Source organism: Venturia canescens, chromosome 2 (genome assembly GCF_019457755.1).
Source record: "Venturia canescens isolate UGA chromosome 2, ASM1945775v1, whole genome shotgun sequence".
Classification (NCBI taxonomy): Eukaryota; Metazoa; Arthropoda; class Insecta; order Hymenoptera; family Ichneumonidae; genus Venturia; species Venturia canescens.
Genome location: NC_057422.1, coordinates 9,824,050 through 9,849,041, shown reverse-complemented (window position 1 = coordinate 9,849,041; position 24,992 = coordinate 9,824,050). Strand labels below are relative to the sequence as shown.

General features: G+C 38.0%; 2 protein-coding genes across 3 annotated transcripts in view; one reads left to right on the top strand and one right to left on the bottom strand.

Annotated features, from left to right (window-relative positions):
- The first annotated feature begins 987 nt into the window (after positions 1-987).
- Positions 988-9,714, top strand: LOC122407289 (uncharacterized). The gene is made up of 16 exons (XM_043413411.1): positions 988-1,188; positions 1,322-1,447; positions 1,616-1,787; positions 1,902-2,278; positions 2,363-2,534; positions 2,744-2,937; positions 3,038-3,185; positions 3,330-3,667; positions 6,789-6,983; positions 7,117-7,242; positions 7,403-7,574; positions 7,689-8,065; positions 8,152-8,323; positions 8,602-8,795; positions 8,896-9,043; positions 9,218-9,714. Exons 1-16 carry the CDS (start codon positions 988-990, stop codon positions 9,517-9,519), a joined length of 3,414 nt encoding a protein of 1,137 aa, XP_043269346.1. The 3' UTR covers positions 9,520-9,714.
- A 5,507-nt stretch (positions 9,715-15,221) lies between these two features.
- Positions 15,222-24,992, bottom strand: part of LOC122405913 (uncharacterized) — a 134,798-nt gene continuing 125,027 nt past the window's right edge. For both annotated transcript variants that reach the window (XR_006259844.1, XM_043410990.1), the window contains exon 5: positions 15,222-16,215. Coding sequence is in view for 1 of the 2 variants with exons in the window: in XM_043410990.1 (XP_043266925.1) it covers positions 16,124-16,215 (92 nt within the window). In the remaining variant the exon portion in view is untranslated. The remainder of the gene's footprint in view (positions 16,216-24,992) is intronic.

The window sequence follows — 24,992 nt, the reverse complement described above, 5'->3', positions numbered from 1 at the left end:
ATAATGTAGATGTTAGTTGGATGCATTGACAGGAGCTGGGTATCTTTTTTGGTAAAACGCGGAACAACGGTTCGATGAGAACGATCGGATTTTCGAAGGAGATGGAAACTTGTCATAAGCCCTGGAAATCGCGAATAATTGTGGATGTTCAAACACTCCAACGTGAAAATTTGTTGACTGATTTTGATAAAATTTAGTTATCGACTGCATAAAATTGCCCCCATTTATATGAATATATCTGTTTTGTTTTACAATATCGATGAGAATAAGTATTTATCTGACGTAGAATAAGCAAAATTATACACAAAAAAAAATATTTATTATTTTTTAATTAATTTTTTCATTTTCCCAATTTTCAGAGTGAAACTATTGGTGTCACGAATAAAAATAGTAAATTATATGAAAAAAATGAGTGCCAGAATGTACATCAATTGAGAAGTCTCCGATCGACTTAGTCTAGAATTAATTGAATATTACAGCTATGTTTTTCTCCCAAAATAAAAAAAAAAAGACATTTGACTTTAAAGTATGGGAGAATAGGACAAAGCAGAACACTCCCCTTATAAAGCGGAAATTTTTTTTTTTTAACTCTGAAAACAGTTTTCCATCATTTGATTCGAAATAATCAAATCTGCTTTCGAAGTTTTGGAAAAAAAAATTTGTCTGCTTTTCCAGAGGAGTTCACCGCTTTGCCCAGCTTTTTCGTTTTGGCCCACTTCCCTCTAACTTCAAGCATTCCACAGATTTTGGGAGGAAAGGATGTTCTGCCTAGCAAATTGAACATCGAAAGCATAGTCAATTTTTTCGCCATTCACAGTTACCTCCCCTCTTGAAACGTCTATATAAAAGGCTCGACAATGCTGAAACGCAACGCACTCGTCGTTTCAGGAGAATGAGATTCGGATCGCAATAATACGTTTCCAATGTGAACTCTCTTCTATTATCACGAAATTAAAAATATAACGATTTCAAGTTAAAATACGAAACATGAAGTATTTTGCGGTGCTCTTATTTGCAATCGTTATTTCGTGCTTAGCTTTGTCTCAAGATGCAGTCCAAAATTTAGAACTACAACTGCCTAATGGAAAAATACGGGGCTCGATCATGACTTCGCAATTGGGAAAAGATATTTTTTCCTTCAGGGCATTGCGGTATGGCGAACCACCGATTGGGCAAAAACGCTTCATGGTGATTGTTTGTTTCAACAAACGTACAAAAATCTCAACTATCCACAACTCTGAATCCATCAATTTATGTCGAAGTTAACAAAATTTTCGCAAAATTCTCTTCAACACTATAACAAAGAAACGATTTTTTCTAGTACTCAATACCGGTGGGACCCTGGGACGGTGTTTTCGACGCTTCTCAAGAAGGCCCATCATGCCCGCAGCCAGGCGGTAGAAACCAATCTGAGGATTGTCTACGTCTCAATGTTTACACCACCAAGGTACGTAACTTTAGTTTTTCACATTGTAGAATTGTATTTGTAGGCATATTTGTATTTTTGAATTTAAACTATGAACATCAATCCCGAGTGTAAATGGAAACGTTCCTATTTCAATGGACACAGTAAATGAAATGTAGTAGATTTGATTGTTTTTTTTTTTTTTTGCAGTTACCAACAATGAGTGAAGGGACCGAAATAAATCCGCAAAGACCAGTAATAGTATACTTCCATGGAGGTTTTTTGTTTGAATCATCTGGGCAAAGTGGACTGTTAGGACCTCAGTATCTGCTGGATGAAGAGATCGTTTTAGTAACCGCGAATTACCGACTTGGGATTTTTGGTAAAACGAATTTTTAGAACTAAACATTTGTGAAGGGTTTCGAGCTCAATGTGTTCTGAAGAAAACTTTTGCAAAATATTTTAAGCAGAGCACATTATGTTTCTTTAAATCCAGGTTTCTTGAGCACCGCTGATACTATCGGTCCAGGAAATGCGGGCTTGAAGGATCAAGTGCTGGTTCTTCGTTGGGTGAAAAAAAATATCGACAAGTTTGGCGGTGACCCCAATAGCGTTACCATCGCTGGTTACGGTGATGGTGCTATGAGTGTCACCTTGCACCTATTGTCTCCGATGAGCAGAGGTCTTTTTCACCGCGCTATAGGGATAAGTGGTTCAGCTCTTTATCAACGTTCTCTTCCATATCATCAAAAAGATCTTGCTGTCAAACAGGCTCAAGCATTTGGTTGCCCATACGAGAGTAGTTACATACTTGTCGGATGTCTCAAGTCGAAAAGCGCAATAGAAATAGGAGCTACTTGGAATGAATTATTTGTATGTATATTCAGATTAAATACTTCACAAGCTTCTTGACTGTTATTTTTTTTTTCACATTTCTTGTCGTTTCGTTGCATCTAGAAGTCGCAAAGCGATCCTGTTTTACTTTGGACACCGGTTGTCGAACCGGAAACTCCCGGAGTGGAGAGGTTCTTGCCGGCTCAACCTGCAGAGTTAATTGCACGTGGAGAAGTTGCACACGTTCCTTTCATAACTGGAGTTTTCGAGAACGAATTCGTTAGTCAACCTATCGGTGAGTATTACACAATAACTCTTTTGGCTCTCAAATTGGTTTATTTCCATTGTGTTGATGAACGATTGTTTATTTTTTTTTATCCTGTAAAACATGATTTGATGGATAATAATAATTGATATTTCATTCATCGTATCACCCTGTCACCATGCTTCCAATGATCATACAACCGGTGGTGATAAATAATAATTTTTTAATGTAATTTTTAGCTGCGGAGAAACAAAGTGTTAAAGTTAATGCGTCCGTCTTTGAAGAGTTCGATCAGAACTGGAACCATATAGCACCAATAAGCTTCTTCTATGAACGAGACACTCCACGATCGATAAAAATTAGTTCAGCTCTCAGGGATTTGTACTTCGAGGAACGAACAATCAACTATAACTCTTCTCAAATTCTCGCAAAGGTATTTTTTATAACAAAACAAATGATAATCGCACACTTGAAAGCTAACTCAATTCTACATTATGTTCTTCGAATTTTTAACTCGTCGATAATGTGTTTAGCTTTACTCCGATGCAATGGTTAACTATGCCGTACATAACTTCCTAAAGAATTGGTGCCAAATTTCGACAGCATCAACTTATGTCCTCAATATTCTGTACCCAGGTAAATACGGTTACAGAGTTTGGAGCGATAGACAACTACCATCCGGTAAGCAAAAAAACTTTTGTTCTCATATTAGTCCATCTATTTTATTTATAGATTCATGTTATGGTCTAGGTACATGTGTTCAGATATGCATTTTTCCACTCCATCCAGGTACAATAATTGACTAACTATTTACCACCCATTCAGGTATATCTCATGTCGATCATAGTATCTATCTCTTCTGGAACAACGCTACACCTCGCTTCACGGTGAACGATCCGGAATATAAGATGACAACATTACTGAGCGCGATATGGAGCAGTTTCGCTAAGACTGGTGTGCCAATCCCCCGGGATAACAAAGGTTTTGCTAATGTCACATGGGCTCCGTACACATGTACAAATATGCAATATCTCGAGGTCGGTCAAGAGTTAACTATGCACAAACGTTTTGAGATGTTGAATGGAATGGTAATGTGGGACAATCTCTTTGATTATCTAGAATACAAGCCAAAAGAAAGTACTAAATATACTATTTATATGAATATAACACAGAATCAATAACTTGTATTTTAAAACTGAATAACGACTCTGAGACCCGTTGCATTAAAAAAATGCACATTTTCTCGCGCACACTTCTTATGTCTGTTTGCTTCTCTTTTGTAGTCGCGGTCCGGCTGTACTTATATATTTTAGTGTATCTTGCACTGACTAGAAATTTATGTATCTTCTATATTGACTGCTCTGTTTATGCACATACGGGATTACAAAGATCACGGATGCGTCAGCTCACTACTGTATTGACACTGTAACGATGTTGGTGAAATAAATAGTTGAGTAGATTTTTTGAAAAGACTGGGGCGGTTTGTTCTATGAGAAAAATTCAACGAGACACGTGTTGCTTGAGGTTCTTACGTTTAATGTGTCTTCGATCTTACTTATTTCAAAAGACGCCCGTTGTCAAGGAACATTTGATCTTCATTTTGAGTAATTAAACAAATGCATGCACATGCAAGGAGGAGAAACTGAAACAATTGCAGCTCGGTTTAATGATTAGAATGATTTTTTCCGACAAGTATAATTAGTTATGGGTTCTTTACAACGATAACTGAGCCACTTGATGAAGAATATTCTTTTATATTTCGTTTTTGGTTATATTCATCGGGGAGAATATTTTTTTATTTCATAGTGATTGTTGTCAGATTGACAATACAAAATTGAAAAAATTGCAAAATGAGACAGTTGAAATCGATGATTCTCATTCATTCATGACTTTCTGTCATACGAAATCGTATTCGGGATCGAGATGTTTATTGACCCTTCAGCATTTCCAGAAGCTGTATAAACGTGAGTAACTGCGAAATCCAAGTGGCATGTTTCTGGTATCGTTGGAAGATTGACACTGGTCTTTCATATCAATTGAAAATGCTCTAAATAAAAAATTCTCAAGATAAAATCTTGAAAGTTTCAAAAATTGAGACGAATTACAAAAGCTTAGTTCAATAAGAAATTCTTTCCCTCGATCATTTACTCAAATAAACAAGCTTTCGCTAAACATTAACTGAAACAATCTTATGCAAAATATACAAAATAAAATCGAACCCAAATAATCAATAAAAAAATAATCTCATATAAACTACGAAAAAATAGTATTAATACAGAGGGAACAAGAGTGACGAAAAAAAGGAGATGAGTGATAAAAACTGCAATAACGAGCATGATGACACCTGACCGAACATAACTTTCCATAGAAGAAAAAATCATGAATTTACACAACAAGATAATGATGCAGATTTGCTGAGAGCACCGTTAACCTTCTCGGAAAGTGTCATCAACCTCGCTATCGCACGAGTAATTCCAATACTTTCAAAGAAAAAGATATCGTGGCAATTCGACCGAGAAATTTTGCACTTTCGCGTAGTTAAGCTCTTATATTTCATAGCACAACTGCTTCCTTAAGTTTTTGTATCTTTCTCTATCGTGTACAAAAAAAAATTTGCAACTAATTTTGTAATCGTATAGAATGAAATTGCACAAGCAGATGATCGAGACTCGCAGAAAAATTCGACAAATGCGAGGTTCACTAATAAAATATTTCACGTACGAGCAATACCGATGCCCATTGAAACTCGAGAGTGTGCCGATTAAAAAAGAAACCAGCAAGGGATCAAACGGAAAGGATAAAAAGGCAAAAGTTGAATAACCAAAAGAATTAGAGCAAACCGAAAAGATTAATATAATAAATGAAAATACTTTGAACTCGCTGAGTGAGTTTCATAATCTTCTAATTAATTTTATTCCGTGGTAATAGTGCCCAAGAGACATGTGATTTTCACAATCGACGAAATTTTTTTTAAAAATAAACATTTAAACAAATAGCTAGATTCCATAATTAACTAATTAAAAACCCAGTTGTATCATACACGGCTCTGAATCGCATATTATTTTCATTGCCAATATCTCCAAAGATTTTCACCAATGTTCTGTATCAATTTCAACATTTTTTTTCATCAATATGTTTATCCCAGTTCGAAGAAAGTTCACCGTTACGATCACCATCGACGAGCTCATATTCGAGAGTTTGAGCGAAAAGTTCGTATTTAACACAATCTACTTTTTGGTTTATGTCAATTCTTATATCAATGTAACGAAGGCCAATATGAGCATCAGCCAACCGCACTGCAATGACGTAAAAAGTGCAATAATACTTTTATGCTCCTTGCGGTTATCTGACGATTGGTTAAGCGAGCTGTGAAAACCCAGAATGAATCATCGGCCTATGCAATGCTAATTTGCATTAACAAGATCAAGTACTTAATATATGGAACAATTGTGAACCATTTTGACCTATGACAAATGGTAATCGTATGCTATTACACCATTTGCAGTTTTATCCTCGTGTACAGCTTTATGCAAAAAAGTATTTACTTAGTTTCATGAATTGAAATTTTTCGATATTTGGAAATGCTGTTTTTGAGTCCAAATTTTTTCAGATGAATAATTTCTTCTATCATTGGTTAGAAAAAAAAATCCTGAAAAACTAAAAGTTAGCTCCAATAATCAACGTTCCTCGAGTTCAACGAAATCGTTGAACGGTAAGATAAAAGATTGGAGGTTTTTTTTTTATTTTCCTTCTTTTATCGGCTTTTAATACAATGTTTATGACTGGAGCAGTGGTTTGGTTAAATATATATTTACCGTTAAATAATTCATTGTGATGTTTTTGTAATAATCTCAAAAGCAAAATATGTATTTTAGATGATCAAGTATTGTATTGCACTGAGATTTTTTTCTCGATAAAAATGTGCAAAGCTGTGAATTGAGATAAAATTACTTTCTGAAAGGCTATCTCACGACGACGGCAGTTCTGTACTAAATTAGCTCTGGTTATTTATGGAATACAAATAGTTTAGAATTGTGACCTGTTCCTGGAAAATATTCATTGCGTATTTTACCACTTGGGAATCTTTCCTCATGATTAAGACGAGTATAAAAGACTCGACGATTCTTGAACGCAATGCACTTCTCGTTCCACGAGTACGGGATTCGCATCGCAATAATACGTTTCCAGCGTGAACTCCACTTATCACCGTTATTTGTTTTTTTTTTTTCAATCATCACGAAATTAAAAATATATCGAGTTTAAGTTTAAATACGAAATATGAAATATTTTGCGGTACTGTTATTTGTCATCGTTATAACGTGCTCGGTTTCGGCACATCGTGCAGCCAAAAATCTAGAACTGCAATTACCCGATGGCAAAATACGGGGCTCGATCATAACTTCGCGATTGGGAAAAGACATTTTTTCCTACAGGGCATTGCGGTATGCCGAACCACCAACGGGAGAACGGCGCTTTAAGGTGATTATCTATTTCAATAAACCTACAAAAATCTCAACTACCCACAGCCCCAAATCTATCGATTTACATCGAACTGAAAAAAATATTGGCAAAATTCTCTTCCACATTATGACAAAAAAGGCGTATTTTCTAGCAAGCAGTACCGCTGGCACCCTGGGACGGTGTTTTCGACGCTTCTCAAGAAGGCCCATCATGCCCGCAGCCAGGCGGTAGAAACCAATCTGAAGATTGTCTACGTCTCAATGTTTATACCACCAAGGTACGCAACTTTAGTTTTTCACATTGTAGAATTGTATTCGTAGGCATATTTGTGTTTTTTAATTTGAACTATGAACATCAATCCCAAGTGTAAATGAAAACGTCCCTAACTCGATTGATACATTAAAATATAGTAAATTTGGTTGTTTTTTTTTTTCCAGTTACCATCGAGAAATAAAGGGGCCGAGGTAAATCCAAAAAGACCAGTAATAGTATACTTTCATCCAGGTGCCTTCTACGTATTTACTGGGCAAAGTCGAACTGTAGGGCCTCACTATCTTCTGGATCAAGAGATCGTTCTCGTAACCGTGAATTATCGACTTGGATCTCTGGGTAAACCGAATTTTTAGAGCTAAACATTTGTAAAGGGTTTCCAGCTCAATGTGTTGTGAAGAAAACTTTTGCAAAATATTTTAAGCAAAGCATTTTATGTTTCATAAAATCCAGGTTTCTTGAGCACCGGTGATGCTGTCGCTCCGGGAAATTTGGGCTTGAAAGATCAAGTGGAGGCTCTTCGTTGGGTGAAAAAAAATATCGGCAAATTTGGCGGTGACCCGAATAGCGTTACCATCACTGGTTACAGCGCAGGTTCTTGGAGCGTCTCTTTGCATCTATTGTCTCCAATGAGCCGGGGTCTTTTTCACCGTGCTATAGCGATGAGTGGTTCCGCTATTTATCAAACTCCTCTTCAACCTCACCAAAGAAATCTTGCTGTCAAACAAGCTCAGTTCCTTGGTTGCCCGTATGACACGAACGCCAAAATTCTCGAATGTCTCAAGACGAAAGACGCAATAGAAATGGGAGCTACTTTAAGTCAATTCTTTGTATGTATATTCAGATTGAATACTTCACAACCTTCTTGGCTGCTATTTTCTTTTCAAATTTCTTCTCGTTTCTTTGCGTCTATTAGGAATGGCACGGCGATCCTGTTTTAGTTTGGGCTCCGGTTATCGAACCGGAAGTTCCCGGAGTTGAAAGGTTCTTGACAGGTCAACCTTCAGATTTGATTAAACGTGGAGAATTTTCACACGTTCCTTTGATCACTGGCATATGTAAAGACGAGTTTGGCGGTGTCGTTGTTCGTAAGTATTACGCCATGAACCGTCTGCTTCTCAAATCGTTCCATTTTCAATGTGTTAATAAAAAATTGTCTTCTTTTTCTGTAAGATATTTTTCTCTTACGATTAAATTTCTTTTACGTAAGCATCATTCGGTTCAACCTTTATCTGTCGATTGAAACTTTGAACTAATAATAATCAATTGTTTCGTGCCACATTGCCAGTTCCATATTCAGTTATGATATTCATAATAACCATGTGAGCATCAGTGACGAATAATAATTTTTTATCCCAATTTTCAGCTGCAGTTGAACTAGCTCGTAAAGGTAATACGTCTGTTTTTGAAGACTTGGATCAGCACTGGAACCATATAGCACCAATAAGCTTTTTCTATGAACGAGGCACTCAACGATCGACAGACATTAGCACTGCTCTCAGGCAGTTTTACTTCAAGGGACGAGCGGTTAGCCTAGATACCGTTGAAGATCTTTCCAAGGTACATTTCGAAACAAAACAAATGATTATCCAACACTGGACGGTTAACACAAGCCCACGAGATATTCTATGAATGTGTAACTCGTCGTTAATGTCTTCAGATTTATGCCGATGCACTGGTCATCTTCAACATTAATAATTTCGTAAAACTTATGGGCCAAGCATCGAGAGCACCGGTTTATTTCTACGAATTTACGTACCAAGGTCGTTACAGTCACTCTGTTTGGAGCGACACGAAAAAGCCATTCGGTAGGCAAAAACACTTTTGTTCTAATGTCAACTAATTATTTATTCTTAGAACCATGCTATTTTTAATTTTCAATGTGGCTTCCAAAAAAGTATCTTATTGAATGTAAAACAGAATTTGCAATAGTGCCTCCACATGCGCTTGTCCAATTGACTAACATTTTCCGAGCCTTTTAGGTGTCGTTCATCACGATGATCTTTTGTATCTCTTCTGGGACGATTATTTCCCTTACTTCGCGGTGACCGATCCGGAATATGAAACAGTAAAAACACTGACCGGAATATGGGCCAATTTCGCTAAGACTGGCGAGCCAATCCCCCGGAACAATGAGAAATTTAGAAATGTTGTGTGGACTCCGTTTACATGTGAAAATAATAAATATCTGGAGATCGGTAACGAGTTAGTTATGAAGACAAATCTATACAAAGATAGAATGATGAAGTGGGAACGTCTCTTTCCACTTGGACAATGCACGTAACCAAGGAGTCTTAAAAATTTACTAATTTGATCATGATTGAATGTATTATTCGATCAACTACCCCCGATCATCGATTACGAAATAAAAAATATTAAGGAAGCACGATACGTATCTGTGTTTCGTAAGAAATTGTATCCCCGATCAACAAATTTATATCAACAAAAGTTTAAAAAATAAAAATAAAAGTGACAGCTACTTCGACGTGTTATTATTATTGCGAAATAGGAAAAATTCACTGCAGTTTTGCGTTTGCCCATCGTAGTTTTGTCCTGAAGTATCATCGCTCTGACCAGTGCATAGCTCGATAGATTTGCTCGCTGGAATAATGATCGTGCTGGTATAATTTTCACCACGAAGAAAGGTAGAAGCGAGAGAGGAAAGAGTCTGGAAGTTACTTTCACCGGCGAGCGCGAATCGTCGTCTAGCATTGCTCCTTCTCTCAATTTCTTTCATCCTGTTGATGCAGTCTCTCGATCACCCCTTTGTTACGGTAATCTTTGCAGCGGCGCGTATGCATATCTGGAGATTCTCACGCACGCGAAATATCTTAAATACTAGCGATACAGTGGAATCTTTCGAAAGCCACACCACTGCGTACTTTACGAAGTGCTAATGCCCCAATGGTTAACTAATTTCCCTATGCATTAAAGCAAAACTTTCGCCATATAACCTCTCAAGCGACCATAAATATATTTTATATACCACACTCTCCACTTCCTTGATTTTGATCCTGTACAAGACCGAAGATGCTTCACCAGGAATTTCTCCACTCGAATCTTATTGCCACGTTTGATAAAATCGCGCGAAATCTTCAAATTTGAATGCTCGCCTAAATGCCATTTTCGAATCGTGTACTTTTGACGTTGATTCACGATAAATCACGCAATCACGTGCACTTAAAATATTTTTGATAATGTTCAAACATCCGTGACGTTTGGACTCAGGTTGATGTTCAGCGAGTGGCTCGCCATCGTTTCAACTACCGCAGAAATAATGCTTTTGTTAAATCTTCGTCAATTTGACTGATCTGATAGAACGAGGTGTATACGAAACGCCGCTCGTTCCAATGTTAATTAGGCATGAGGAATTTCGCGATGTACAGTGAAGTTAAGTATGCTTAACTGCACTGCCGTGTTTCAGTGTACACAAAATGACTCTCATGCGGCAAAAGTTCTTGCGCGCCGCGAAGATTTTGCGCCTGACTATTTTGCGAGCGAAAGCTCACGAACGATCGCTTCGCTGCCTTTGTACAACTTTGTCCATATACTTACGTACGTATTCGTGCATACATCTACGTGCACACACGTATAAGCATATACTATAATACGCGATTCTGTACGGGAACGAACACCGCGCCGTACTCATGAAAGATCGCGACTTTAAGATAAAAGCATAATCTCTCTCTGATCGGGACAGAAGAGAACTATACGGGTGAAAGAAGCGCCGCGCGGCAACGAGCAGTACAAAAAAAATTGAGTACAAGAAGAGGAAAGATTCTCAAAGTCCTCGGCTATTGAAGTAGCTTTTACATTGTGCAAAACCGGAAATCACGCCAATTCTACGAATCGAAACCGCAAGTATACTAAATTATAGTTAATTAAATAGTGAAATAAGCCTTCATGCGATAATATCTATTGATATAAGCTTGTGATCACTTGTAATTGGGTGTGTGACATGGGATAAATTATATTGATTATCCAAGGGTTTTATCAAGTTCAATAGATAATGAAAAATTCATTGAAAGCTCTTCAATGATTCGCTCGAAAACGGATTATCCATTAGTAAATTACAGAATTCCTTTGAATATTCCAGATAAAGCTTTGTTGTGTACAAAAATGAATAATAATAAGCTTTGTGAACGACAATTGCACGTGTTCCACATGCTGGCGGCTGCATGTCGGTACGTAACACTTTGTTGTATATTCAAGTCTCATCTGACGAGGAATCAAACGGCGGCTTTTGCGTTCTCCACATGATGACAGTTAAGTCTTACATACGTGATACATGGAAGGAATTCCCTCGGTGGATCGTGATTCGCTTCTAGTCAATTGATTTTCTGATTGAAAATATTCTACTGATTGATCGAATGTTAACTAATTGCTAGTAGATTGATCCAATATTCTTCTGAAAAAGTTTCTAGTAGAATCGATTCTTGAATAAATACTTAGTGCATTTATACAATTGTCATTGAAATTTCATGAACAATTTGTGTTTTCAAGCTGCATGATGATACGGTAAAATAAAAGAATAGGAATATTTGAAATAGTATAATTCCTGTTAAAAATATCATTCCAATAATATTGATGCCTCGAGAGTTATTCAAAATGGGCAAGATTATTCCCTCAAAACTGTCACCATACGAAATGGTGCGCGACGGTTGCAATACCGTAAAATCTATAGTCATCGAATCTTGCAAAAGAGTTTTGTTTCTCGAAAATTAAGCAGTTTTTCAGAAACTCTATACATGTGTGCTTATTATTTGGATTGAACTATTACAGTATTATGGAGATATTTTCAATAAAAATTGCGTTACCGAACGTACAATGCAAACGATAGAACACCCTCGGCCGAGTCGGAAAATACAGAATACATTTGTACTCGCTTCAAGGTGACGAACTGTCCATTAACCCGTAAGACTTTCTGAGTCTGATTTACAGGTGCCTGATCCAAAATATTTTGTGTGCAACCCATTGCTTCCTTTCAGGATTGGTTTTTTTTTTATTTGATTTTTATGAATTTGTGTCATTTGTTTTCTTTATTTTGAATGAAGAAAAAACTCTTGATTTCAAATATATTTTTGCTATGTGCGCGTATTCATCAGGATTTCGCGATATAAAAATTAGCAACGATGCGCAGATGAAACGGAATGCGGATGCAGTCCTTAGGCATTAGTCTCGCGACATTGACACTTCGGACCAACATGTTTATACATATTGAAACAATAAGGAGTTGAAAGAAGTTGAGGCCTTTCAACGACGTCTCATAGATGGACACGAGCTTACGCGAATAATTTCTCAATTCCACAACGAATTCATTTTATTTAGTTTCAAACTGTTGGTTTAATTACAAATAATGACCAGAATTTTACATATAACAATTCTATTCAAGGAGAGATTATTTTTTAAGAACTGTTCGCTATTCGGATTTCATAGCTTAGTGTACAAGTTTATCAATTGGCCTGTACTTCCTCTAATATGGCCAATGATTATCCGCTTCACTGAAGAAGGCGATGAAAAACATCCAAACAGAAGATTTCGTAATTCTTCATGTTATTGCGTCTAACCCACTCCTTGCATTCCTTGTATTTCTATTAAACAAAAGAAAATATTATAAATGAAATATGTTGAACGAATTGAAAGATAAACCGAAAGAATAATCGATTTTTTAATAATTTCTACCTAAAAATATAAATGTTAAGTAAACTCACCAGGCAAAATCTAGCAATTTCCTTTGTTTTGCAATACTGCTCTGGTCCTTCTTGGCATATGCTCCGTGAAAATGGCTAAAGAATTTTCCCGTTAGAAAATCTAGAAATCTATTTATGTTTTGCGTTGATCAAACATTGCTTACCGCTGCGGTTGTGCTGGTTGTCCCTTTGGGGGTATTGAAGTGTATTGCTGTCGATTTTTGCTCGAGGAAGAGCTAGTCGGACTGAACAACAGCAACAAAACATACTAACAAAATGACCCACGTAATCTTTACACCAACTGTAAATAATAAAAAATTAGATACCGATTGGATGAAACACGATTTCGTTCGTGTTTAAAGAAAACAATTATTTTACAATACGACACAGTCTTACCCATATAATGTTGAAGTAGTCAGAACGAGTCGAAGTTTTAGCCTTTCTGTCCTATTTGCCTCATTTGGATGACCTTATAAACCTAAAATGTGTATGGCGTGCCACACCTGTTTCTATTTTTCCACATAGTGACTGAAGTTCTGACATATTCTTTCTCCGTAATTTTGCATCGATCAAAAATCTTCAATATATCGAACGATTTTTGTCCCTTATTTAATTAGTTGGATACTATAGAGGATAGCGCGTTATAAATAAAGTAGCTGTACTCGTATCTGACGATGACGTGGATACATAATTTAAAATAATAATGTGGAGAACTGGAAATAATGAAAACTGCTCGTGAAATCGAAAAAAATAACAGGTCGTGGAGACTTCAATAATTGTGGAAGGTATCCAGAAAGGACGAAGATGGGCACAGGGCGCTAGGTCTTGAAGTCTCTGTAACGTCAATTACGACACGGTTCCAATGTGCAACGATGCCACATAGACGCACTCTCAATTTCCCGTAAAACGTAACGAGCAATATATCAAATGAGATCGCAGAAACGTGGGAAACGAAAAATAAAACGAGCAGCTCGTAAAAGACCCATACCGCGCTCCCAAGAGCCCTCGATATGTTGCTTATATATTCATTTTTCCAATTCACCAATATGACAGTTAAGAACGAAAATAAACACGCAATAAAAACCATTAATAGTGTAAAAGTACGTGTTGCTTAAAATTAGTCACGCAAGGCGCCACTAATTACAACGCGGTTTTGTATTTGCGTATACACATTGCCAATTAAGGGCCACTTCACAATTGCATATCCCATCGACTACAACCCCGTAAAGAAATATGGTCACACAGGGGTGTAGGAGCGCAATAATTTATGGATAAGAGAATTCATCAATCGTGACGAAGGTAAAGAACACACACGTACTAATTGCAAACTGTAATTAGGTAGCAAATTCATGGCAGAAATAAAATCCATTTTATCAAAGCAGTGAAAAGTGAGTCAAAGCCACAATATCAATAAATCATTTACGTAAAATGTATCATGGAAATGTTGTATTCTTAGTTGATATGCGCATTGAAGGAGGCGAGCCGATTAACGCCATCACGTGCGATACACATTATTTCAATCTCTTATTTCTCTCTCAAATAGCGCACTGATAAACCATGCACACTGGTTATAAGGTCAGTCGTTCTCGTTTCGAGCGATCTCCTGGGAAGTTTAAAAGCTATAACGAAGTACTAATAGAGTGTCATGTATGTATATACAGCATGAGTAAAATGTACGAAAGATTTAGCGATACATTAACCCCCATATATTTTTCAATTTCTCGCATCGTTCTCTCCTTTCTTATATTAATTATTGTGCTCCAACAAATATCGAGACTCACGATGATTGCTGTGTCGAGCCTAACTCTGTTGGAGTTTGCCAACGCACACCGACAAGCGGCCTCATATCTACAGATCCATGCGGTATATTTATGGACGCAACGTAGAATCCGCATGTACACATTTACGTATGCATGTGTGATGTATGCGCATGTATATGAAATTATTCGAAAAAGTAATATCACCTTTCTATAAAATACAAGAGTGGCGAGAGCAACTTTCCCGCCCACAATATTCTCGAGCTGAGGGCATTTTACCAGCTGTACGAATATTACATGTATATTTATAACTGTGGATAATGCCTGCCTATACTCCGAGAGTGCACCTTCGGCTGCTGTTTTAATGGTACGACCACAGTACCGACACTTTTGCGCACATCTGGATTGCAAACTCACGATAGTTGCTAAGCTCGATCCTTCGCAAGCAGGTGGATACAGTAATATGTAAAAGACTCGAGATAACCGCCGATATACATCGTCGTTGAGCCGATAATCGTTCCCTTGCCTGTTCTAATTCGTATGATAGCGACTTAATTTATTATCGTGTTTTGTAGCCACAGGCTAAAAAGCCTCACGCGCTATTGACATTTCACAAAATCATCGTCGTTCGATAATTCTAAAACTCTTATTTTAAGGCAGGGCAAAAAATTTCTTTTCGTAATACGATCATTGAAGATTTTGTCATTGTTTTATTTCTTCGACTGCGATTCAATTGTTCAGTAGTGGACTGCTTCGTGTCACACATTTATCCTCGTTTTTTTACGTTTATAAAAGGCTAGAATTGAAAAACATCTTCGATTGATGCGCCATATCCGGATGCGAGATAATTGTCATTGAAAAAAGTATCGTTTTCGCGACTTTCGTTAGCTTCTGAATAAATGTTCAGTTCATCTTCTCGACTAACAATACGCGCTAAAGTGTGAAAAAATCATGTTTTTCTGTAGCTTTTCAATGGCACGTTGCGAAAGTGTAAAACAGTAGATTTATCGTTAAGCGTACTTGGCACGTTGTGTAATAGCTCTCTCGTTGGAGTTTCAATCGTACATCTCAATATCAACAGTCTCGATAGGCTCTCCGTCGAGTGATCATGAATCGCACGATATATGGTATTTGTGGGTTGCTTTATTAGACGTTGTAAGTGCACCTTTCGTGCATTTCTCGCATCTACCAGCGCGTGCTCTTCTCTCACAGTTTTAAACAACTGTGCGAGTATATACTTGTAGGCATATACACGAAGAAAGGCTATAAAAGTGCACGGAACTCTTGAGAACCGCGAGAGAATAAATTCGAGCTCCATCTCTCATCATCGACATGTAATTGGTGTGGCATGGATTTCCCAGTTATTAAACATTAATTGGTCCACCCCGGTGTTCGTACGGTTGCTCCTTCCTCGATGTCCTCGTTTTGCTGGCCTACTCGCTCAACTTGCCCACGTTATTTGCAACAACGCGATGAAAGATATCCCATAAACATGGATTTCTCGAACAGCATGCACATGCACTTTCCCATCAACTGGAATAACGGAGACAAAGATTGAATTTCAAATTTGTCGGTATGCTAATTTTTCAAAAAAACACATTTTTCAATTATTTTCAAAATAATTATTGGAACGATTGTGAAACTTCAGCCCACATTGTAACATCTTCATGGTGCGTCTAAGTATCACGTAAATGGCGACTCTCGAGGATTAATGGAAATAAATCTGGAGGCGTGACAGTAATTAGCTAGTGAGTTAGAGTGTAAGCTTCGCGGACCACCATGACGTAATATATCATCTACCCCTCGTGTCTCTCGCGCCTCCGTTGCACTTCATCTTACCAAAGGGTATACGTCTTTACATCATTGAAGTTTATCCTCCTTGCTGAATGACAATCTTCTTGAGCGTTTAGTAAAGTTGTGAGAGAGAGAGAGAAAGCTTCAGAGATTGAGAGGAGAATGTAATAATGTAACGCAATAAGAAATTCATAACTAAAGGAGTGATTATTGTGACATTTTACGTGTACGTATTAATCAGAAAACATCTGGCAAATGGGAATGTATCATTGCGAAAATTTCAGACAAAGCGGTATGCTTCAGCACCAAACAATATTTCACTGTTTTGTAAAAAAATAAAAAATATGAATGGCGAAAAGCTCAGAATGGAAAGATCTCAAGTACTAAAGTTAAAGGACGAGGCATTATTGTATATGAATTTATCTACGAGCCTGCACGGGGATAGAGTCGCATCCTCGAGTCGTCTGGCTCCCAGACTGTGCCAAGATTACGTTGCATATCGCTGAGAGTGCATGTATAGCCTCTCTAGCACACGATGCAGATAAATGAACACCGAATACAAAACATTCCTTTGAATCTCTGGTGGTTTTGCGAGCTCATCGTGACTTAAATGTATATACTCTTTCTCGCAATTCTATTCTCTTAGGACAACGCGATGCGCGAGAGAACTCGGTAAAAAAATCGCCTGTACTTGACGGAATAAAAGCATCATTGTGCAATCGCGTGCATTTCATTTTTATGACAATTTTTAAATATATTTTTCAAGTGTAATCAAGTCGATCCTATCGCACCGACTCTTTTTCATCTTGGAGCGTTCGCTGTTAAAGAAATATAAATATTCGCGTAAAATGATACTTCCGGAATAGGAAAACGTAGCGGTAGAAAATATCGACTGGAAAAAAATAATGGAGCAATTAATCGATCAGTGAAGCCGGAAGTTTACGTCAGATTGGAATGATCTGAGAGCATAATTCATTCGGGAAATTCAAGACATTCGATATTTCACGAATTCAAAGGAAATATTGGTGTTGTTGTCGGTTAGTTAGTGTGCTGCATATGTAGTAGACCGAATGCACTGTTAAGCACTTCGTGACGTGGATATCCATTCCGGAAGCTCAAGTGGCCCGCTGCGGGTGTCAGGAGTTACAGTGTCTAAGATTAATCGTCGGCATTAGGGGGATTTATCGGTAGTCCTCATCGCGAGCGTTTACCCTCTCTTAGTGCGACTATACGCAGACTTATCTCGAGTGGAAGCGTGTGTATACCGAGTAAAAAAAGATCTTTCGATATTTCGATCGAATCGTGTTTGTCAAAAGAGCCTGATCTCATGGGATGCTTCCTCGTTACACCGCGTCAAGCTTTTGACTCTCCGCTACAGGCGAATACCACTCTCGCCGCGTGTGCAACATTGAGGATTGTATCACTGTGTAACGTTGTTCCAGTGATTTCTCTCTAAATCGAGATGATCTCACGGCGCGAGATCGAGCAAGCGATCGACCCACCGCGAGCAGGAATAAATGAATTTATGGACCACACATCGAAGGATCCACGGATCTCAAATTACCGAACTTCATGCACGAAGAAAACTCTTCAAAACTTGTCTAAATTTTCGGTTCCAGTGATGTTCCGATGTCTCATTACCAACCTGGGTGAATGAGGAAAACGGAAAATGGGCGACGCAAATTGATTTACGGATCGACCTCATATTTTTTTCTGGCACACTTTCACCATGAATACTTTCAACAAAAATCCTAAAAATTCCAAACTGTTCGATTAGAATAAATACTCAACTTCTTCAGAAAAATAAACTGATAAATGCAACTGACTTTTAATCGACTTTTTCGTACATAAACCAACCAATCACCCGCCGTTAAATGTGACCTGTGCGTTCAATAGCGAAAGTATCGTTTACCATACGAATCGAAGAAACTAATACACCTGAAATTGATTGAATGCTTCCATAATCATTACCATCTTCCAACTCCTTTCTTTCCTCTTCATCTCTCAGCCGGTATGATTTTTAAAATTTTCTAAATACATGTATATCTTTCGATCTTCATGATGTATAAACACACATTCATTACGACCTGTGTCTCGCATACGTCTCTGACCAATCTCGCACACCTTTTGCTATTTTCTTCACCCACAAATCATACCTTTCGACTAACACGATTCATATCTCTAGCAGTATACGGATATAGGAACAATCGCGACGGACCCCTTCTCTGCTTAGTGCACTCTCACCGCGACGATGCCCATGAAAATTTGTTATCACCAATATTGTACCTTTATATGCACGTTCGATAATAAAATTTGCATACTCGTGGAAAATATCAGGGTGATCAATGTCGCACGTTTAACTTATTCATTTATTTTCGCGACAACAAGTGGAAAGTGCAAATCCACTGTAGTTAACTTATGGCGCACGTTGCACCGTTTTATTCGTCGAGATAGAAATTTCTTGGTATAATGAACGGAAAATTGAAAAAAAAAATAACAACAAAATAAGACAAGCAAAACTTGAGAAACATTTTGCCAATGTCGAGGAACAACGATTGACCTTAAAGAACCCTCTTTTTTCTTCCACATCATTTGCAATATCTTTCTCCATAGAATGATGCGCTGCATGGTCGAGCATATATACACAGCTTCAGCGCCAATCGTGTCGTAAAGGGTGCTCGTAAAAACCGTGAGAGCCACGGGGCTCTTGTTCAACTTCGCGGGCGCGCCTCGACGTCTCGCCGAGACCTCTGAGACTTAGACTGTATCTCTTCTTTTCCGTTCAACGTGTTTACTCCCACAACTAGAAATCACCCCATTATAGAAACTCTCGTTTCAATGAAAGCTTCAATGAAATTAACGAAAATAACATTCGTTATTCACTAATTTTTTATTTCACGAATCCATTAGTGTAGAGTGAAAAACTACGAATTGCACATTAGACAGGTAACAGAGTTAGAAAATTACTGGAATTATTGGGGAGTTTTTTTACATCATTTCGTTGGATTCCAACGTTGCAAACTTCAGTATCGTTCGAATTGCATGAATGACCATTCTGCAAAGTTCGCTTTTTAGTTTTTTATATTATATTTGTTGAAATATATTTAAGAATTAGTTGAAAGTTGATTTAGTTTGAAAGTCGATCGAATAGAAGGTGTTTTCAACAGTGACGTATATTTGCTGTATTTTTTGACGTATTTTATCAGGTGTAATTCTTTGGCTCAGGAGAAAATTGTGTGATGGGTTGCACATATGTATTTTCCTCGTTACGCGACATTCGAATTTGACAAGATCTGCTGAAGAGTGAGTCATGAGGAAACCAAACTTGTAGCATTCGAGTGATGTAATGATTGCGCAAGAGGAAAATTTTTAATTTCTCTATCACGATAGAAGGATCTTTAGTATAAAAAACGAGAATGAGAATTCGGCAACGTTTCATTCTTTGAAGACTCGAATCGTTGAAGCATCGCTACAATTATGCGTAAGATTTTCGTACCGTAAAATTTGAGTTTCAGCCATCGTTGTACACCACGCTATTCATCTTTTTCATCAGCAGATGCAGTGAAATTGTCTTGGTTTATTATTTTGGCGTTTTTCGGCGTCATCGTTCATTGCGGCTGTCCTGGACTGCCTCTCAGTAAAACACCGTGTAAAGTGAGCGAAAGCAATCAAATGTACCGAACTTTATTTTAAAATACATTGAAAGAAAGTGTATTTTGAGCAAACACTACCATCTTCCAGGATGAATTGCCAGTATAGAATGCCATCAAGGACCGAAAGTTTACTGCGCCAATAAGACACTTATAAGAACTTGTTACGTAAGCGAATTTTTCTCTTTCCCTATTTATTCCACCAAGCACTATTATCACTTCGAACTTGATGTTCGTTTGACAAGTTTTTTTTTTAAACAATAGAAATTTGACGAGTGCCAGAATTATTCGATGCACATGGCACAGAGACGGTTTCATTCAAATTAGTCGCGGATATCGATGTGGGATGAAAGGTCGATTCGATCGTACCAAGTGCATTAAGGATTCCGGTGGCATGGAAAAAGATTTATCAAGACACCCATCAGAAGAAATTCAACAATCATTGAACGCGTATTATTTGCAGATACTCATTCCACTCGAGTGTACAAAAATATCATTACAAATCTAAATATAAAAAGTTAAAATACGGCAGAATCGTGTCTGTGAGTAGAAATGATGCAGTTTCACTGTTTACTCGCATTTCACATTTTTCATGATAGTTCATAATCATACGAAGAGTATGATATAGCTTTTGGCGAGCTCCCGAATCAGAGTCTCATCTTTCCGACCGATATCCCGCACGAGTCTTCTCCTTAAGCGAGAGTCTCGAGTAAGTGAAAGCACGAGGATAAAAAAAATGGGCAGAAGAAAAGACAGAGAGAAAGGTGACAAAGAATATAATAAAGCGAAAAGTGAGTGAAATCTTGTGAGACGTTTACTCTTTAACATAAAATGGAGTTTTCCTACAATAAAAATTCGCTTATACGTTAAGCATTTGCGATTGAAGATAAACATTTAATGCAAACGGTACTAATTTAAAAATCATCATGGCACACTACAAGTCCATTTGAAACAGTTGAATGTTGCCTATGAAAATAAGATTCTCAGGCCTCGTTGATACAATTTTCATTTGAAGATGAAGCTCTAGAAAAAATGGGGCTTGGTTCGCTACGCGTAGTTTAACAACCGCGCGTCCCCGCGCGCGATGCTTGACACGCTTTTGTCTAAGCAAACGAAAAGACTCCAACGACCGGAGAACACTCTCGGTCATTATTTTTTCTCTCTCTCTCTCTCTCTCTCTCATTGTGAGAGTATTTCTCTCAGAAAAGACCGCTCGAGTAGCAGAAAAGCAAATCCAATGCCAAGGCTGTACACAATTACGCTCACGCAAAGTCGTCGCTCTCGCGAACGTGCGCGCGCTCGCGAATTGGAACGATGCACTCAACGGTAGCAGATTCTACACGACGTTACGTAGACATCTGCGTAGTCACTTAGTTATTGCACGTTCCCAAGGAGGTCTTTTTACACACGCCTCCTCTCTTTTGCATTGCCGCGTAAGCCCAATTTCGTTTTTCGCATGCAACCAAGAGCCAATAAGCTTCTGGCGTGCGCACAACGCCCGCGAAGCATCAACGAGGACCTCGTTTCATCAGGTATAGTGATACGAGTATATACACGATGCATGTTATTCGTTAATTATCGTGAATCTGGAACGTGGTAAAAAAAACCATTTTTTCAAACTGCTTATGAGCTCTAAGCGGACGATCGTTGATTAAGGCAAACAGCTAATTTCATGGATGGATCCATCGAATGATCAACGAACGTTTCGACCTTGGTCACTCTTGTGCAGAACATGCAAAACTAACGACACACGGTAAAGGGAAAACGAAGAGTGCGCACGCCAACTTTGTGATGATGTGAAAGCAAGAACGTTAACAAGGATGGATTTGAAAATATGGAGGAATGAGTAATTTCGAAGACACCTAATTATATCTGGGATTTTTCATCTTCCTTTACGCGCAATGCCCACAGCCGCGATACATTTTCCCCGATGTTATTTTCGAAGAAAAAACTCAGTATGCCACAAAGGGTCGTGAAAAGGCTTCTCGAAGGTGCATTGTTTTATTCGCGTAAAAATACTTACGATCGGGCGATTAGATTTTATCGAGTCTCATGCTAGCAACAAAGAAAGGGAACGTAACTTGGATACGATATGAATTACCTACATATAGATGCATGTGAACGAGGCGCATGTCCTTGACTCCGGGAGTACAAAAAAGACGTTAATTAAGACTCAGTGTCTGATGGATTGCATTCTGCTAAGGTGAATGATTGTCTTTTAGTGTCTAAGTGAAACTGCACGTATGTAGGCAATCCTGAAAAACAAATTTTAATCCGAATAGTTTCAAGCTTTGACCATTTTTACTGTTTGAATTTTGAGTGAATACCGAAATTGGAGCAGGTCCATCGCGAGGGGAAAAATGATCAGATCTATTCCTGCCTCGTCCAAAAACGTCTTGAATTTAATGATAAAATTCAAAAGTGATGAGACTTTAATTTAATTCTCTATGACAATTAAACTGTGAGAAGAATGCTTTTTTACAAAATATACGAATCCGACGATTCGACTATTGAAGATTTTTCATAAAAATAAATGACTTCATAAGGATAGAGGCTTTGAAAAACGCGTCCAAATGGAGGGGAAAAAGAAGCCATTCGTGTATGGAAAACTGTAGACAAACAACTGTCGAGTTTTTGTTTAGATTCGTCGTTTGGGAAGCAAGTTATAGTGACTGTTGTACATCCGACCATGCGCAAGTGTAGCGCCCTCCTTTCTGCTACACTTTCGGTTTAAAGTATTGTGGGAAAAAGGAGCACCGGAAGCTTCTGTGATGCAGTCTAGCGTGGATCGGTTCTCCTTATAATAAGCACGCTTTGTCTCGTTCTTTCACTCGTTGTTCTCGCGCTGCTGTCACGTTATCTCCCTTCCACTCATGCTCCACTGAATAAGCCTCATACAGAATAGACCCTTCGCACGCTCGTACGCAGGTAGTTGAGCCTCAAGATTCAATCGCCGAGGTGGATTTTTACTACTTGCCTTCACGACGAACAGGTGCATGAGGGCGACCACCTTTTTTCAAACTCCAATTACCAAAAAAAACGTATTTTTAGACACAAAAGTTATTTCGAGCAAGGTGCTTCGAATTTTTCAAATAAAGCGATGGAAAAGTTTTACGACGCATTCAGCGTCGCAATTCAGGAGATTCGATTTATATCGAGTTTCGAGAGATTATTCAAGTACTGATTTTCGAGCAGAAATGCACGCAACGTCATGCATGCGTAATATATTACTGGCAGGTGCATATTTATTATACGTGGATGTAAGAACGATTACTATTTGATGTTCGTGGCTGACACAGTTTCCCAATTCGAATAAGCGTATTAAGGAGAGCCTGTACAGAAGAAAAGAGGCAACGGCACGAGTACTTTGTATTATGCAGTCAGTATGTATGTTCATTTCGTATGCTTGCCAGACACGAAAATCACCGATTCAAATTCGCAAATTTACGTGGAATATCATGAACGAACGAAAACACCAATTTATGTAGAACAGAGCGTAACTAATTGATCACACACGCTATAATACCGTTCTTTTCGGGAACGAATTCCTATTTTATTTATATCCTCAGCTTTTTAATGATTCGTCGATGCTGGTGCGGATTAATTGATGGGCCGAATCAACGACTCGAATTGCGATTGCATATACACTGAGAAAAAAAAATGTTGATTTAATAACAATTGGTGTTATTGGAAGAGTTTTTTTCATTTAACTGCAATGTTTTCGGAGAGAATGAATCTGCAGTTTGATCTAAAACTCTTTTGTTCGTTTAATCATATTTAACCTTGTGATGATCATATATTTCATTGGCACCGCGTAATGCCACATATTTCGTTGTTCCAATAACGTTTTTTTCTTAGCGTACGCATACTCGTGTTTCGCCACGATAAATCATGGTTCTAAAGGTATTTATCGGATATTTAATTTTATAAAAGCTGTATTATTGAAAATAACTCAGAAATATTGTGGCTATAAAATATGACAACGATACTTTGTGTTTTCGAATGATTCATAACATTTTCCCACTTACACGACGCGTGAAGGTTATGGATTTCAAAGAGCTTGGGTAAATTTTTTGATTGTCAAAAAAACGTGTTCCAAGGCACGTGTACTGCTCGCGCACACCTGGTCGTGCTAAGGTCAAATATTTCAAACAAATCGTACAAAGTAATCACGAGAGTTGCTCTCAAAACTTGGCACCGAATTAATTCATATTTCCGAGAGATTCAAATCGACGTATCTAAATTCGTTTACACGTTCGTTACTCACTGTTCTATTTGTGAATTTTGAATGTAGAAATTATAGAAGGGAACTTTCGTAATGGCAGACATTTTTAGGATTATGCAGCGAGCAGCTGTGAACAGGCAATCAACGAGATATCACAACCTCCGATCTTCCCACTTTCGATCAATAACACGTCTTCGGGTAATCATTATGAGATAAATAAAAAGAGGGTTGGATCGTTTTGAGGTTCCTGCTCCCTCGTAGACCAATGAAATTCACGAGATGCAGTAAGGACTTCAAACTCAACTGGCACGTTACCTTTTACAGTCGATGAAACAGAGAGTCGCAGTGTTCTTAAAAGCAAAGCGTAGGCATCGCGATGGATAATCGAGAGCAATCAATGCGCCCACCTCGCTGTCAGATAGCCGAATGTGAGAAGTAAAGGGGAGAGAAAAATAAAAGAAATAAACGAAGCAACGAATTTGCACAACAGAGCTCGATCTTGTTTGCGAATACTTAATGATACTCAGCGTGTGCCCGACAAAAAGCTACGTCAGGACATAAGATGAACGAGGGAGAAAGTTCATTCTTTTTGAAGACAGTGGAAAAGGTCGTTTTCGTTTACTCTCAAAGAAGCTTTGTTT